At 45.4% G+C, this 14,697-nt stretch overlaps 1 protein-coding gene across 5 annotated transcripts in view; it reads right to left on the bottom strand.

Annotated features, from left to right (window-relative positions):
* Positions 1 to 14,697, bottom strand: part of SFMBT2 (Scm like with four mbt domains 2) — a 216,150-nt gene that overhangs the window by 91,380 nt on the left and 110,073 nt on the right. For all 5 annotated transcript variants that reach the window (XM_038530176.1, XM_038530172.1, XM_038530175.1 and 2 more), the window contains one exon: positions 9,594 to 9,691. In XM_038530176.1, the coding sequence (XP_038386104.1) occupies positions 9,594 to 9,691 (98 nt within the window). The remainder of the gene's footprint in view (positions 1 to 9,593; positions 9,692 to 14,697) is intronic.

Here is a 14,697-nt window from a genome sequence, read left to right as displayed (position 1 = left end):
AAGGACATCTAGCGGGTCGTTTGGCCATCGTGAAAGCCCTCTATCTGGAAACTGCCAGGGGGCCCGTTAGTGCGAATAGTCTGGGATCCTTTTAACAGATACTTATGTCAAAGAAGCCAAACAGCCAGAGACCTGGTGGTTTCTCCAAGTTCTAGACCAAGTACTAGACCAAGCACTGTCTTCTGACCCACTGTTGAGTCCTGATGAAGGAAAAGCGCCAGTTATCATGATCTCGGCTCCCAGTAACCTTCACATCAGCCACAGATGTCAATCGAGACTTGGCAATAATGGGATGGACCATGGCTAGAGGCTAGATCTACACGTCCCATCGAAAAACACAGCTCTCCTCAGCTTCTGGTAAAATGGAGTGATCCGAAAACATTGGCTGTCACCACCCAGGCACATCTCATCTACCCAGCTATGACGTGGATTGGAGGAACGTGGATGCGATACTAGGAAAGACAGGCTGTACGGTGGGAAACCAGATGCCCAGAAGGCAAAACACAGCCACTCAGACCCAGCTCCTGCCTGACGGCCTCTCCAGTACATTCCTCAAGCTCCCTGTATCTGCACAGATCTGTTTAATCAGTAAATTATGCATCACACCCAGCACCTTATGATGCATTACTGCAAACACCTGGCGAGGTAATAAAAGCCGGAGACTCTGAGAAGAAAACGAGTCCACACACAACATGGGTGACTCCGATCTTCATCAGCAAGACGTACACACAGACATGGCAACTTCACTGCCAACAGGACCTCACAGAGGCTGAGATGTTTCCTCCACTCCAATTCATCCCTAATATTCCTCTGGGTGCTCTCACGTGTGCTACACGTGGTCACTGCATCGTTCAGACCATTCACATGAGACTTGCCCCACTGACGTAACACTCATGGCCTCAGAGTCTCCACTCTTCTGAGCAGATTTCTGTAGTTACTTCTTCACTAAACCACTTGGGAATTTTTATCGCGTGCTCACTACGTGCCAGGCACTGTTCAAGGCACTGGGGACGGAGCCGCAGGCTGTTCTATGGAGCTTCCGCTCTAGCTGAGGGAAACATCAGATGCAGAAAAAGCAAATTAATCCAGAATATGCGTGGGGATCAGTGCTACGATGGGCATGATGATGGAAGGAGGACAGATGGTGGCAGAGAGTGTAAGTAGAGACCCAAATAAAGTGAGAGAAGATGCCACGCAGGCCTCTGGGGTCACTTTCCAGGCAGACAGAGCGTTATTGTGAGGCCTGAGCAGAGGCATCTCTGTGTTGGAGGGGCAGCAGTTCACCGAAGGGTAAGGTGGCAGACGGGCTCACAGGGAGCAGGACCACGTGGGACCAGGGGCAGGATGAGATGCCCCAGGAAGAGTCACATGCAGAAGAGTGATGGGATCTGAATTTTGTTTCAGAAGAATCACTCTGGCCACCCTCTAAGGAACAGACTGCAGGGAAGCAATGATGAGCATCCAGGAACACAGTTCTGTAACTAAGGCAGCAGTCCAGGACACAGGGGTTGTGGCGATGGACCAAGAGAAGAGTGACTGAATCTGAGACAGACTGTGACCGCAGAGCTGCCAGGCTTGGTCCACAGATGGAACGGAGGTGGGCAGAAGAGGAGTAACATGCAGAGTAGGCCAGAGGCGGGAGTCGTTGGGAAGGGGTTAGCCCTGGGCTGCCATCCGGGGTTATGGCTTATAGACAGCACTCTGCACTGATAGAAAGTTCCCCTATGTAGAAGCGTAGCCCGCTGTGCCAATGCTGTTTGTACAAACAATATGATTTCCTTCTGGGAGCTGAGGAATTGGGGACATACTGAGCAGATGGCGCCTACAAGGCCAGTGGGGCCTTCGATGTGCTGCCCTGGAAGGCAATGGTTAGCACACATTGTCACAATTCAGAGTCTCCCTTGGGACACTCTGGAGAGGACCCGTGGAGGCTTGTGCATCCATGTCCAGAGTCCACACCATGCTGCTCTTCCTCTGGCCGATTTAGCTCTATGCCCTTTTTCTGTAATTAACCAACCATGAGCATAACCACATCTTAGTCCTATGAGTCCTGGTATTCACAAAACCTGGGGGTTAGAGCTGGGGACCCGACACAGGCATCAGAAAGAACCGGGCTTCAGGGATGAAGCCACGGTGCTGGCCTCACGTCCCTGTGGCTCACCCTCACTTTCACTCTACTGCCTATCTCTAAACAGCTTCTTTGGAATTTCAAACACACTGAGATTTTAAACTTTTTTTTTTTTCAGTGGAATGAAAAAAAATATTCGAGCAAGTTCACTTCTTTAAGGGATAAAATTGGGTAATGGATTTCAGTGACATTTTAAATATCATTCTTTCCTTGCAATTACAAGGTGTGCTCAACAAATGAAGTCAGGTGGAGAGCGGGCTTTCCCTGGGCTACACACCGGTATTCCCCTAAGGGAAAAATGCTTTATTGCACTTAACTGGCAAATTGGGAACTCAGGCTTCTTACGTGTACATCTCTTTCATGTGTGTATGAGTTGTCACTGAAATGTCCATGACTTAACACTCGATGATGAGTGGGGTTACAAACGTAAATCGCAGCTTATGAGGACTGTAGAGAATGAAAAGTTAACAGTGATTAGAGAAGGCTTCTGAATGTCTGACACATGGAAGGTTATGTTAATGATAGCTACACTCTTATTTTCACATCTCCCTTGGCCCCCATTTTTAAGATGTAACTGAATTCCCCTAAATCCATGCAGTGGAGACTTAGTGCAATTGAAAACTGAAACAGAACAGAAATCACCAGCCCCTTTCTTCTGTTTTCATCACTATAACAGTAGGACTTGACCTACAAGCCAATGACGGGTTGCAAAGGTTGCCTAATAAATGAAAAGAGGAAGCCATGAGACACCATGTTGACATGCACTGTAGTCCCCTCTATAAATTTACCTTCCTTCAGGAGTAAATTAGTAGTAATATATGGATTATTTTAGCACATCTATTAGGTCCCTCAATAATGAGGCTGGTTATCAGGAAAAAAAGTCTTTTTCATTATTCAGTTTTCAATATAATGCATTTTTTAAGTCCTTTTCCCTCTGTATGGTTGCCATTTTGTTAGGTACTTGTCTTTCAAATGAGTGTACATTTTTAAAGATCATCTGCATTTTCCAAATCAGGAGAATCAGAATTCCCACTAAAATGGTAACCAAAAGCCATCCCAAGTGTTCTCTCAAATCAAGGATAGATAACAGCAGGAATACTAAAGATGAGCTTGTTTTTACACAATTACTGTCTATATTCATGCAAGATGAAGAATTCTGTACATTAACACTAGCAGACCGCACTTATAGGCATAGAACCACAGATACCAAAGTACACAGATGAACACATCCTCAGAGTGGCAAACACTGCAGCAAAACGAGATGTATTCCATCAAAATACCCATTTTATCTATGGTGTAAAAATAATTTAAAAAGAACTGCTTTGAAATACTGCTCATCTCTAGGCATTAAATGTGCATAGCTTTGACTTCTGTCTTGCAACAGCTAAACACTATGGCAATGTTCCATAATGACACGCATCTAGGAAGACTCATGACTGAATCCGAACATATATACTTTTACCATAATGAAAATAATAGAAGTAAGTTTTCCTGGTGAGAAACAGTGATGATCAAACAGTGATAAGAGGGGAAGAAAAACATATACAAGTTCTATTTTTGCACCCTGCCTACAGAATATTGCTCACTGAAACTTCCAAAACCTGAGACCAAAAAAACCCCTCTAATTTTTATTAATGTGAAGCAACTGTTAAGACAGTCTGAAGAACCCATCACATGTCTCCCATGCAATTTCTCTGAGCTTAGGGACTCCTGTGTGAGTAGGATAACTCGGTAGAGAATACTATTATATGATTTCTTAAATTACTATTCATACATGAAATGTAGTTTTACTGAGTTGAATAATGTCTCCTAAAAATTCGCATCCACCCTAAACCTGGGAATGTGACATTATTTAGACACGAGGTCTTTGCAGACACAGGCAAGTTAAACTGCGGTCATGCTGCACTAACGTGGGCCGACATCAAATGATGGGTGTCCCCATAAGCAGGGAGAAATTGGGACAATCACACAGAGGGAACACGGAGACAGAGGCTGGGGGTATGCTGCCACAACCCAAGAGATGCTAAGGATCGCAGGCAACCCCCAGAAGCCAGGACACACTCCCCAGAGCTGTGGGAAGGAGTGTGGTCCTGCGGACAGCTCTATCTCTACTTCTAGCCTCCAAAGCTAAGACCGAATACATTTTCATTGTTTTTAGTCACGCAGTTTGTGGTAATTTATTACAACAGCCTTGGGATGGTGGTTGTTCTCGGGATTCCAAAATTAAATGTATAAATATCTACTCCATACAAAGCATGGTTAAGAAAGTGCAACTGCCCAGTTCTTTTCCATCGAATTGAAATCAGAGAAAACATTCATAGAAGTGCTTCAGGAACACATAACTTTCAATTCGACCCATTTTTATTCATGAAATGCCCATTCCATACATCCTGCAGAAAGCAGGAAATATTCAGGATCTACTCTTAAAGCAGCTACTCATTATGAACAAAACACTGAGCACAATAACTCTCAACAGCCCACCCATAGTAGAGTCTGAATTCTAATAGGAAAACATGAAAAGGAGGGAAGAAGGTCACTGTATTTTGAAAAAAAATGTAGATAAATGATGAGACCCTGGAATCTGGTCAATAGCATCTTGCAGAGAGTAGCTGCTCAATAAATGGGTAATGAATTAGTAAATCGTTAATTTAAAATGCATTAGGATTACTAACATTTCTACCTTTTCAGTGTTAGCATTCACGTTCTGATCAGTAAGTCTGCATATCCAGTTAACCCACAACTATATGAACTCAACGTATTTTAAATCAATGACTTAAAGGCACCTGTCTATTCACGAATTTGCTCACATATCCGACAGGATTTTCTGAGCTCTACTGCAGCTACAGGGTCTGGTTCAACAACTTCAACACTGAACAAGAAAAACATGGTCCCTGCCTTCCGAAAGCTTCGGTTAGGCAAAAAGACATGGACAGACCGTCAAGAACCACACAGACGGCAAAGTCTAAGTGTGAGCTGGGCGACAGGACCCAAGAGGGAGCCCCTCATGTAAGGTAGGGGCAGAGCCCAGGGGCCCCTGGAAGCCTTTGTGAACAGATGTGTATTTGCAGTCAAATTGCAGCAAATCTTCAGCAAGATTTAACAGAAAGAACAAGACAGGGGCAGAGAGTATGTGAAGAGTAGAGCAGAGGCTGGCACCCGGCACCCCGGGGAGGTGCCTCCCAGGAGGCATACAGGCAGGCAGGCACGGAGTCCCGGCAGGCCCGGCACAACCTGGAAGGAGCTTCAGCTACAGTCTGGGCCATGAGGCTGCTTGAAAGGAGCTGCTAGATGCCAATGCCAGATGCCTTAACCGAGCATCTCCCTCAACTCTAACCAAAATTCCAGCAAAAAAAAAAAAAAAAAAAAAAAAAAAAAAAACTGCAGACACGAACCCGCTCAGTAGCAACAAAGGTATGGAAGCAGAAGTACAGATGAACCAGCAGTGACTAATTTAGTACAATCAACAGAAGGAAATCCTGAGGCTGCAGCAGCAAAGCCGAGAACCAACCCAGGGAAACTGTGGCATCTTCAGGAGACTCGGAAACCAGTAATAACCACATATGTCCAAAACTGGGAATGAATGGGGGATACCTGGGGGGTGCAGTCAGTTGAGCAACTGACTCTTGGTTCCAGCTCAAGTCGTGATCCTAGGGTTATGGAGCCCCGCGTTGGACTCTGCACTCAGTGCAGAGTCTGCTTGAGATTCTCTCTCCCTTTCCTTCTGCTCCTCCCTGCCTCCCCATGCTCCTTCTTTCTCTCTCTCTTTCTCTCTCTCTCTCTCTCTCAAATAAATAAATAAATAAATAAAATCTTAATAAACAAACTGGAGGTAAATGGGAGCATGTGAGGGAAGGGGTCCCCTCCCCACCCTGAAAGACCAACCGTCCTCCCCAGTCTCCTCTGGAGAGGGTGAAACAGATGGCCCCTGAGCTGTAGGTGTGGGTCCCTGGTCCCTCAGTGCCAAAACCCCCAGCCCTCTTCTACCCAGCTCACCCAACACCACCAACAGCTGGATTTTGAGCCCCAAGCTGGAAGTTGAAAACTACCCCCCTGGAAAATCAGCTAAGGAGAAAAAGCCACCGTATAAAGAAGCAGCTCTCCAAGGTCACCTACACGGACCAGCTCCACCCTCGTCTTTCTAACCCCCGCTTACTCGAGAGCCACGGTCAAGGATTTTCTGACATCGTCGGAAAGCCTCTGACAAGGACAACCAGAACCAAAGGCAACATGGAGAAAACAGATCATTCAGGGGAGGAAAAAAAAAAAGCTTTTAAAAATCAGTAATTCCAACAAGAGAAACTCATGCATCTGTGCGGTAAGAAGACGAGGCTGTAAACAGCATCCAGCAAAAACATACCAGACAAGTGGTCGTAAAAACATGACAGCACAAATAGTTCAGGAAACTTCTCACAGTGGTGCAAACAGACAAGGAAATGGAAAATAGAACTGAAAGAGAGAGAGAGAAGTAGAAAGCCAGGCCAGGAGTTCCGCATCCACATACTTCACAAACCAAGAGAGCCAAAGAGAGGTATGAGACATCGTTTGAAAAAAGAAATGTAAAAAATAAATAAAAAACAAATAAAATAAAGTAAAAAATTAAAAAAAAAGAAGAAGAAAGAAACGTCCCCAGATTAAAGGCACAAGCTGCAGGTGCCGGAGGTGGCCAGCATCATGGAAGGAAACGGATGCCCACCAAGGCATTCCACTGCGAAACTGCGCAACGGTGGGGTAAAACACAAGATTGCAGGGAAGGAATAGAGAAGGGAGTGATACCTCCAAATTCTTGAGAAAAGCCTAGAATTCTCTACCCAAACTCTCACTGAAGCATGAAGACAGAATAAAGACATTCTCCCGGACTCAACGCGAGAGACGCTGTGGGCCGCCACCACCAAGATGGCTTGTCGTGTCGTAGCAGCTTCATGACCTGAGGGGAGAAGGCCAAACAAGGCAGACGGAGACCGTGAACAGCGTCGGGCTCATTGGGATCAAATACAAAACAGGTTCCCAGTCCCTGCTCTCAGCCCAGCTGCCCGGAGCCGAGGAGAACATTCCATTCACGTCACAGAAAGTAGCGCTCGGGCCTGTTCCGGGAACAGGAGTTAAGCTATAAAAGCAGAAAATATAAACCAACTGGTTCCTGTCCGTATGTCTCAGGGATGGCCGGTCCCTGGAGTTCACGGGAGCTCTGGCAGACGGCAGCTCAACTACGATAAACTCTAATTCTCTAAAGACCAGCTCATGACTCTGCTGACTCGACTCTTGTAAACCGAGAAAAAGCAAAGCCAGCCTATTACCCAAACATCATTCAGCTATTTTCCCCTCCAAAGAGCAGGAAAAGGCCTCTTTCTTTTTTTTTTTTTTAAGGTTTTATTTTTTTTTAAAGTAACCTCTACACCCAACGTGGGACTCGAACTCACAACCCCAAGATCAAGAGCCGCATGCTCCACCAACTGAGCCAGCCAGGCACCCCAGGAAAAGCCTTGTTTCTTCTGAAAAAAGTAGGCTTATACCTGCTTCTTACTTTGTCAAGAGCAAATAATAAGCCATTTAGGAAAACATACACCAGCAGTAACACTACAAAGAGAAGCAAGAAAATGACCGCCGCAAAGGCAAAGGCACCAGGTGCCTTGGCAGAGCCAGGAGAGCATGTCTGGGAAGGACATGCAGAAGGCTTCTTTCTGGTGGTGACTTCCCGAGTCTAGACCTCACCTGTTACTCAGAGCACCCCACAGATATGGAATGTATTTCAAAAGAAAATCCATTTTTTCAAACCTGAGGGACATGATCCAGTTTATGCTTTTAAATTATTACTAAGGGGTCGTCTAGGTGGCTCAGCAGTTGAGCATCTGCCTTCAACTCAGAGAATGATCCCGGGGTCCCAGAAGCGAGTCCCACATCGGGTCCCCACGAAGAGCCTGCTTCTCCCTCTGCCTGAGTCTCTGCCTCTCCCTGTGTGTGTCTCACAAATAAATAAGTAAAATGTTTTAAAAAATAAAATTTTATTTATGTTTGTTTATGTTTAAATAAAATATGACTAAGGCCACCATGAAGACAGTGGACATTGACCATAGAGGTCAAAAAGGCGGACGCAAAGAGGCCGTAGAGCCAGATATGTAATGGAAAAGTAAAAGTTGTTTTGTTTTTAGTTATTACTTTTACCTTTTCCAGGGTAGGATGTTACCAGGAGAGCAAGAAAGGAAGGAAAGAAGGAAGCAAGGGAAGGAGGGTGGGAGAAGTGAGGAATGAAGTCACTGATGAGTTAGCAAAAACAAAACAAAACCCTCAAAACATTGTTTCATTGCCAGTGATCACTACCCCTACTAGCCTAGTCTATTGATGCTGCTCCTCTTATACAGTAGGATCCAAACACTGTAGAAGTCATCACTCAAACTTCAGAACATAATTTTATCACTAGTTTTAAAAGTCATCTTGTTTTTTTAAAGACTTTATTTGATCATGAGAGACATGAAGCGGGGGGGCAGAGACACAGGCAGAGGGAGAAGCAGGTTCCTCGAGGGGAGCCTGGACCCCGGGATCATGCCCTGAGCCCAAGGCAGACGCTCAACCACAGAGCCAGCCAGGGGTCCCTAAAAGCCATCTCTTTAGGTCCAATTTTATAAACAAGGAAAAGTGCAGCTAGAGAAGGTTCACAATTTGTCGTAATGGCTTTAAATTCTGAGTAAGGACTTCGGCGTACCAGCGCCCACACCCAGGCCCTAAGCTCTTGCTGCCCGGGTATTCTCCACAGGGGATGTGTACGGCACAGCGGAAACGTGCCCCCTCGGGATGGGAAGACCACTTTCTGCCAGGTGACAGCAACCACATTTAGAACTGCCCCAGGACTCGAGGTCCAGGTAGGAAGAGGACATTTCAGGACTTCCTCTGGGCCGCACACATCATCCCCCCCACAGCTTCATATTCATCTACATGGAAGTGTTAGGCCTAATTTTCAAGTGTCAGGAACATAGTGATCCATTTCAGTTGTGTGTTTCTTTTCCCTTCTGTTGGCACCCCCAACCCTCACGGCCTATGGCCCATCAGATACTCACTCAAACTTCTTGGTCCATCCAGAGAACCGACTGACCCGTCAAGAGGAGCATCATTTTCTATTATTTTTACCAAACAAATACCAAAAACAGACTTGCTAACTTTTTGCTGTTGTTGTTGTTCCCTTTGTAAGGGGTGAAGGTGTTATTATTCTATAATAATACATTATATCAAAAAAAATAATAATAATACATTATGGAGAAAAACAAGAAAGCCACAGAATTTCAATCAGCGTCTTGTAACACGAGTACTTGGGAAGATGACAAAACAAAGCACAGGCTCACAGGTAACATTTTAAACATTTCAAATGATAACTGGCTGAGCAGGTGGGAAAGGATTCGCTATGAGAAACTTTTCACTCAAGAACGGCTGCTGTTGAGAAGAGTAATAAACAAGTCGCTAGGAACCGACATCTTACCTTAAATACTTCCATCGGAAGAGGAAACTGTGCGGCATCAGTGAGGGATTTTTCCAGAGCACATTTCCACTCAGAGGCCATCTTCAAAGGATAGATTTCTGTATCAACAGCAAACCACATAAGCATTTAAGACTCAAATGTTCTGCGGGTGGTTGTCTCTTGAATTTTATCTTCCAAGTTTTCAGAGTCACTCCGCGCACTCAGCAACCATGAGAATTCACACCCTGCCCCATAAAAGGCCACCTGCTGATGGGTTTTCCGATGATTAAGAGCAACCTGAGACTCAGTTATCAGAAATGAAGAATAAACTTCACAGGGCCCCTTCAGGGAACATTTGCATGCATTCTGTGGGCATTCCGTATGTAATTTATTGGCACAAATCACATTAGCACCATCTCCAGTCATCCGCTGCCCCAAATTCCATGCATCACCTGGGAAGTAATATCCACTGATGAAGAACTTATTATCGGATAAATTTCTAAACTTGAAATGACTCTTGTCTGGCATTTTCAGTTATTACAGCATATTTTTCACTAAATCTCTAAGCTCTCATATGCTAAAAATAGCCCACGTAAGCCAGAAAATTATTAAAAGGTAAATTAAAATTTACCAACCAAGTTTAATATTTACACTTGAAATGTTGCTAACACACCACATGTTGCCCATATTTTCCCCCAGGCAGTAGTGGGGGTGTAGAGATGGGGGGGTGGGCAGAGGGATTTACGAAGGGAGGTTACTCTGGCTGAATGCAAAATAGAGAGAAAAAATTTGTTGAGCACTGTTTTCACCGATTGCTGAGACTGCAGGGGGATTTTATGATCTGATCTCAACGGATTTAAGACCTTATCAAAATAGGATTTGCAGAAGCACTCAGTTGAAGGAGATATGTTTATACCTTCCCTATATCAACCCAGGCTACTTCAGACAGACCATCAGGACATGAATATGAATTTAAGCACAGTTAAAAGGCAACGTTAAACCTTTGGGGCCATATTTTTAATTTCTTGCATGTCTGCTTTTCAGTGCACAGCCATATATTTCGATGCCCACAGCTTTTGAACTCACCTTGAGCCTAAAGCTGTGTTTCGAGCAGTTTATTGAGCCTTTTCAGGCTCCCGTAATTATCGTAGGACAGAGATGCCACCAGAAGGAGTCAGGTGTTCAAGGCACAGCCCACTGTCACTCACAGTCAGTTACGCAAAGTCCACGTAAAGGGTCATTAATGACAAAACAGGCTCTACTGTAGATTCTGTCTATAATCCTTTTTTAGCATTTTATTCATACTCTTCTACCTCGGGAGAATTTTCTTTCTCTCCCAATTTGGCATCTCTATATCAGAACAAGAATAGAATGGGATTCCTCTTAGGAGCTTCTGACATACAACACAGTGAGGCCTCCGTTATCTCCTGTGCAGAAAACAGATGAATGGTACCTGCATCACCCACAGTTGGGCAAGGGGAGCAGAGGGAGAAACTGCTTGTCACAGGGTCCCACAAAGGAGCAAGAGGGGCCAGTTCACAGCCTTCTAAATTGTCCTGTGAGGACGAGAAGATGGTTCAGCCCAGGGCCACTGCACCAACATCTCAGTGGAGAGGAAGCAGCTCAGACGGCTCCAGAGCCCTAAGCATGCCCATGACACAGGTCAGGAGGGGCTTAGCATGGAAACAACACACAAGAGCCTAGAGTTCCCAAGTAGGTGAGAATAAATCCACTTCCCCAGGGATCTGGAAGCTGGCCAACAGAGTTCAGCCTTGGCATGGTGGTAAAAGGAGAAGCAAGGCATGAGAAAGGATAATGATTGCCAACGATGAGACAGGAAGAGTGGGAAAAGGCAGTAGAGGGTCCGCTGTGTTGGTGTCTGGAGTCCCACAGTCTGGGGGTGGCAGAAGGTAAGAGGAGGGTAAGAGAAGAGCGGCTCAAGAAAACGATGCCAGACAGAGCCAAAGCCCACCTGACCAGAGTTCAAGCTGGACACTTAGAACTGAGTCTGGTGACCCGGTGACCTCCCTATAGGGACGCAAGCAGCCCTTCCTGACAACCGTGTCCACACACCTGGCAGAGCACGATGGGACCCACTGTGTTGCCCCAGAAAGCCGAGCTCCTGGTCCTCTTGATATTCTTTCTCCTACCAAAACCAAAAGCCTGGTGCTATGGGCTGAATGTTGCTATCTCCCCAAAATCTTACATTGAAATCCTAACCCCTGAAGTGATGCTCAGGAGACAGGGCCGTTGGGTGGTCATAAGGCGGGGAGGAGCCCTCATGAATGGGATTAGTACCCTTACCAAGGAAACCCCAGAGAGCCCCCTTACCCCTCCCAGCACGTGAAGACACTGCAAGAAGACAGTTGTCTATGACCCAGGAAGCAGGCCAGGCCCTCAGCAGACACCTGCAGTTGCCTGGATCTCGGATTTCCAGCCTTCACAACTGTGTGAGAAATGAATGCTGCTATTTCTAAGCCACTCGCTCTACGCTATATATTCCCTGCAGCAGCCTGAATCGACTGAGAAACTGAGGTTCCACAGGATTTGAGTCTCTGTCCTACACTCTTAAGACCCTTTGTCTTCTTTCTGAGGCTACAAAGCCCTATTATGGAATGTAACCCCATGGCAAGGCACACTTCTCTTAAAAGGTGAAAATCAACTGCAGTTTTTGCAGTATGCTCAACCACCTGCAAAAGCTAAACACCTAATGGTTTCAATAAGCAGAGAACAATATTCTATGTGTGTGTTTCATTAGACAGCGAGGCGCTTGGTTACACCAGCAAGTTTATGGACAATAAGTAGCACCATTAAGAGAACATAAACTATTTTCTTAAAATGATTGTGTTGCAGGTGATTTAATAGAGTGTATCATGTCGATTTCTGTTTGTGGGGAAGTAATAAGCAATTAAAATCTGGCCTGATCCATCTTTAACTAGAAGCCTACATGAAAATCAGGCAATTCCCCTCTGGGCAAGCATTTGGTGGACTCTTGCAAGGCAAGAGCTGCGGAAACCAAGAGCGGAGTGTGAGACCATCAGCTCAAGCCTCAGACTCAATGAAGGCCTGGAGGGGTGATCACCTTCCTTGCGACCCTGCAACCACCACTCCTTCCTTCTTTTACCAGCAAGCAAAGACTGGTCTTCAGTTGTTAAGAGATGCTGGGAAGGCTATAAACTGAATGTTTGTGTCTTTCCACAAGTCTTATGTTGAATCTCTCACCCTCAATGGGATGCTGTCTGGAGATGTGGTCTTTGGGAGGTATCAAGGTTAGAGGAGATCATGAGGGTGGGGTCTCCAGGATGAGATTAGTGCCCTTATGAAAGAGACCCCAGAGCTCTCTCTCTCTCTCTCTCCCTGTGTGCACATAAAAAGGCCACTCACAAATCAGGAAGCGGGCTCTCCCCAGAACTCAACCCTGCCAAGGTCCTAATCTGGGATGCCCATCCTCCAGAACTGTGAGAAAATCATCTGCGTTGTCCGAAACCACTCCACCTTCTGCAATAGCATTTCATCATGGTCACCTGAGTTAACGGTTATAGAAAGTGTCTTTGGACTGTTCTCAACTAAGAAACAGCTCAGAAACCTCCTGACTCTACAAACTGTCTAAAATAGAAAGAAAAAGAAAAAGAAACAGCTCAGAAACCTCCTGACTCTACAAACTGTCTAAAATAGAAAGAAAAAGAAAAAGAAATGGTTGACATAAAGATTGCGAAGGCAAAAAAAAAAAAAACAGGAAAACATCGATAGATACACGTGAGAAAGACCTCACAAAGTTATGTGTTTTCAGTCTCTGCAAAAACATGGAGGACTCTACCTTGATTTCTGAGTATCCAGAAACATGAAAGCAGGTGGGGTCTCTAAAAACCTCTTGACGTCGGGGCACCTGGGGAGCTCAGTGGTTGAGCGTCTGCCTTGGCTCAGGGCGTGATCCTGGGGTCCTAGGATCAAGTCCCGCACTGGGCTCCCCACATGGAGCCTGCTTCACCCTCTGTGTCTCTGCCTCTTTCTGTGTGTTTCTCATGAATAAACAAAATCTTAATAAAATAAAATAAAATAAAATAAAATAAAATAAAATAAAATAAAATAAAATAAAATAAGAAATAACAACCTCCTGACCTCAATGACCTACTTAAATTTCTTAGAAAAGCAAATATGACCATAAAACTCTGACTACAGATTGAATACTCAAAAAACGCCCATCATTTTGGGTAAGGCTCAGCAGCACAGCAAATTCACAATCACTCCCCATTTTCCAGAGGAGGAAAGCAAAGGGACTGCCCAGGGCTCTGCAGCGAGGAACAGGAGTGCAAGGAGAAGCTAATTTGGACCTATGTTGGTTCCTACTCTGCTAGCTTCCTCAAGCTTGAGGGTAAACATCCCTTCTAGGGGAACAAAAATTACCATGAAGTCCACAGACCATATTCTTGTGCATTGAGTAGATCCCAGAGCTATGCTGGGTGCTAAATAACAGAGCATCTCCACTTGATCTGACCCGTCTTCAAAAACTCCCCCCATATATCAGGGTTAAAGAGGACAGCACAGCCCTGGCCATTTTGGGGGTGTCTTCACACCAGGCCCTCCCTTCCAGATTGGCTTCCAAAGCCCCATCAATTATTGGGCTCCTGGAAGGATGTGGCTGATTTTCCCCCACTTTAGACACACCCAACTTTCTATTCAGTCAATTCATTAGACAAATATTCGCTGAGCAACTACTATGTGCCAGGCACTGCTCCAGGCACTTGGAGAGAGAGGGGAAGCAGACACCGATGTTCAGTTCAAGTGGCTACAAAAATCCTCTTGGTTCTAAACAAAGCAAGGTGGGGGGGGGGGGGTTGGCCATGCCACATCTGGAAAAACAGACCCCAACAACGGGACATGCTTAGCAACCCAATGGAACACAAAGGAGGCCCACATGCCAGAAAATCACTACATGGGGGCAGTTTATCCTCCACTCAATACTGAAGGAAAGGGACAACTCCAGCTTTATAGCTTATAAAGTTGATTTAATTCATGGAGGGAAAAAATGACCCTTCGTCTTCCCCCCACATACACACACACTTTTTTTAAGCCTCCCAACGTTAGTGTAACGGAGGAGAAGGAGATTTGGCCTGGGAGTTTGGGC

Source organism: Canis lupus, chromosome 2, assembly GCF_011100685.1.
Source record: "Canis lupus familiaris isolate Mischka breed German Shepherd chromosome 2, alternate assembly UU_Cfam_GSD_1.0, whole genome shotgun sequence".
NCBI lineage: Eukaryota > Metazoa > Chordata > Mammalia > Carnivora > Canidae > Canis > Canis lupus.
Note: the sequence above shows the minus strand (reverse complement) of the source record. Positions and strands in the feature narration are given on the sequence as shown.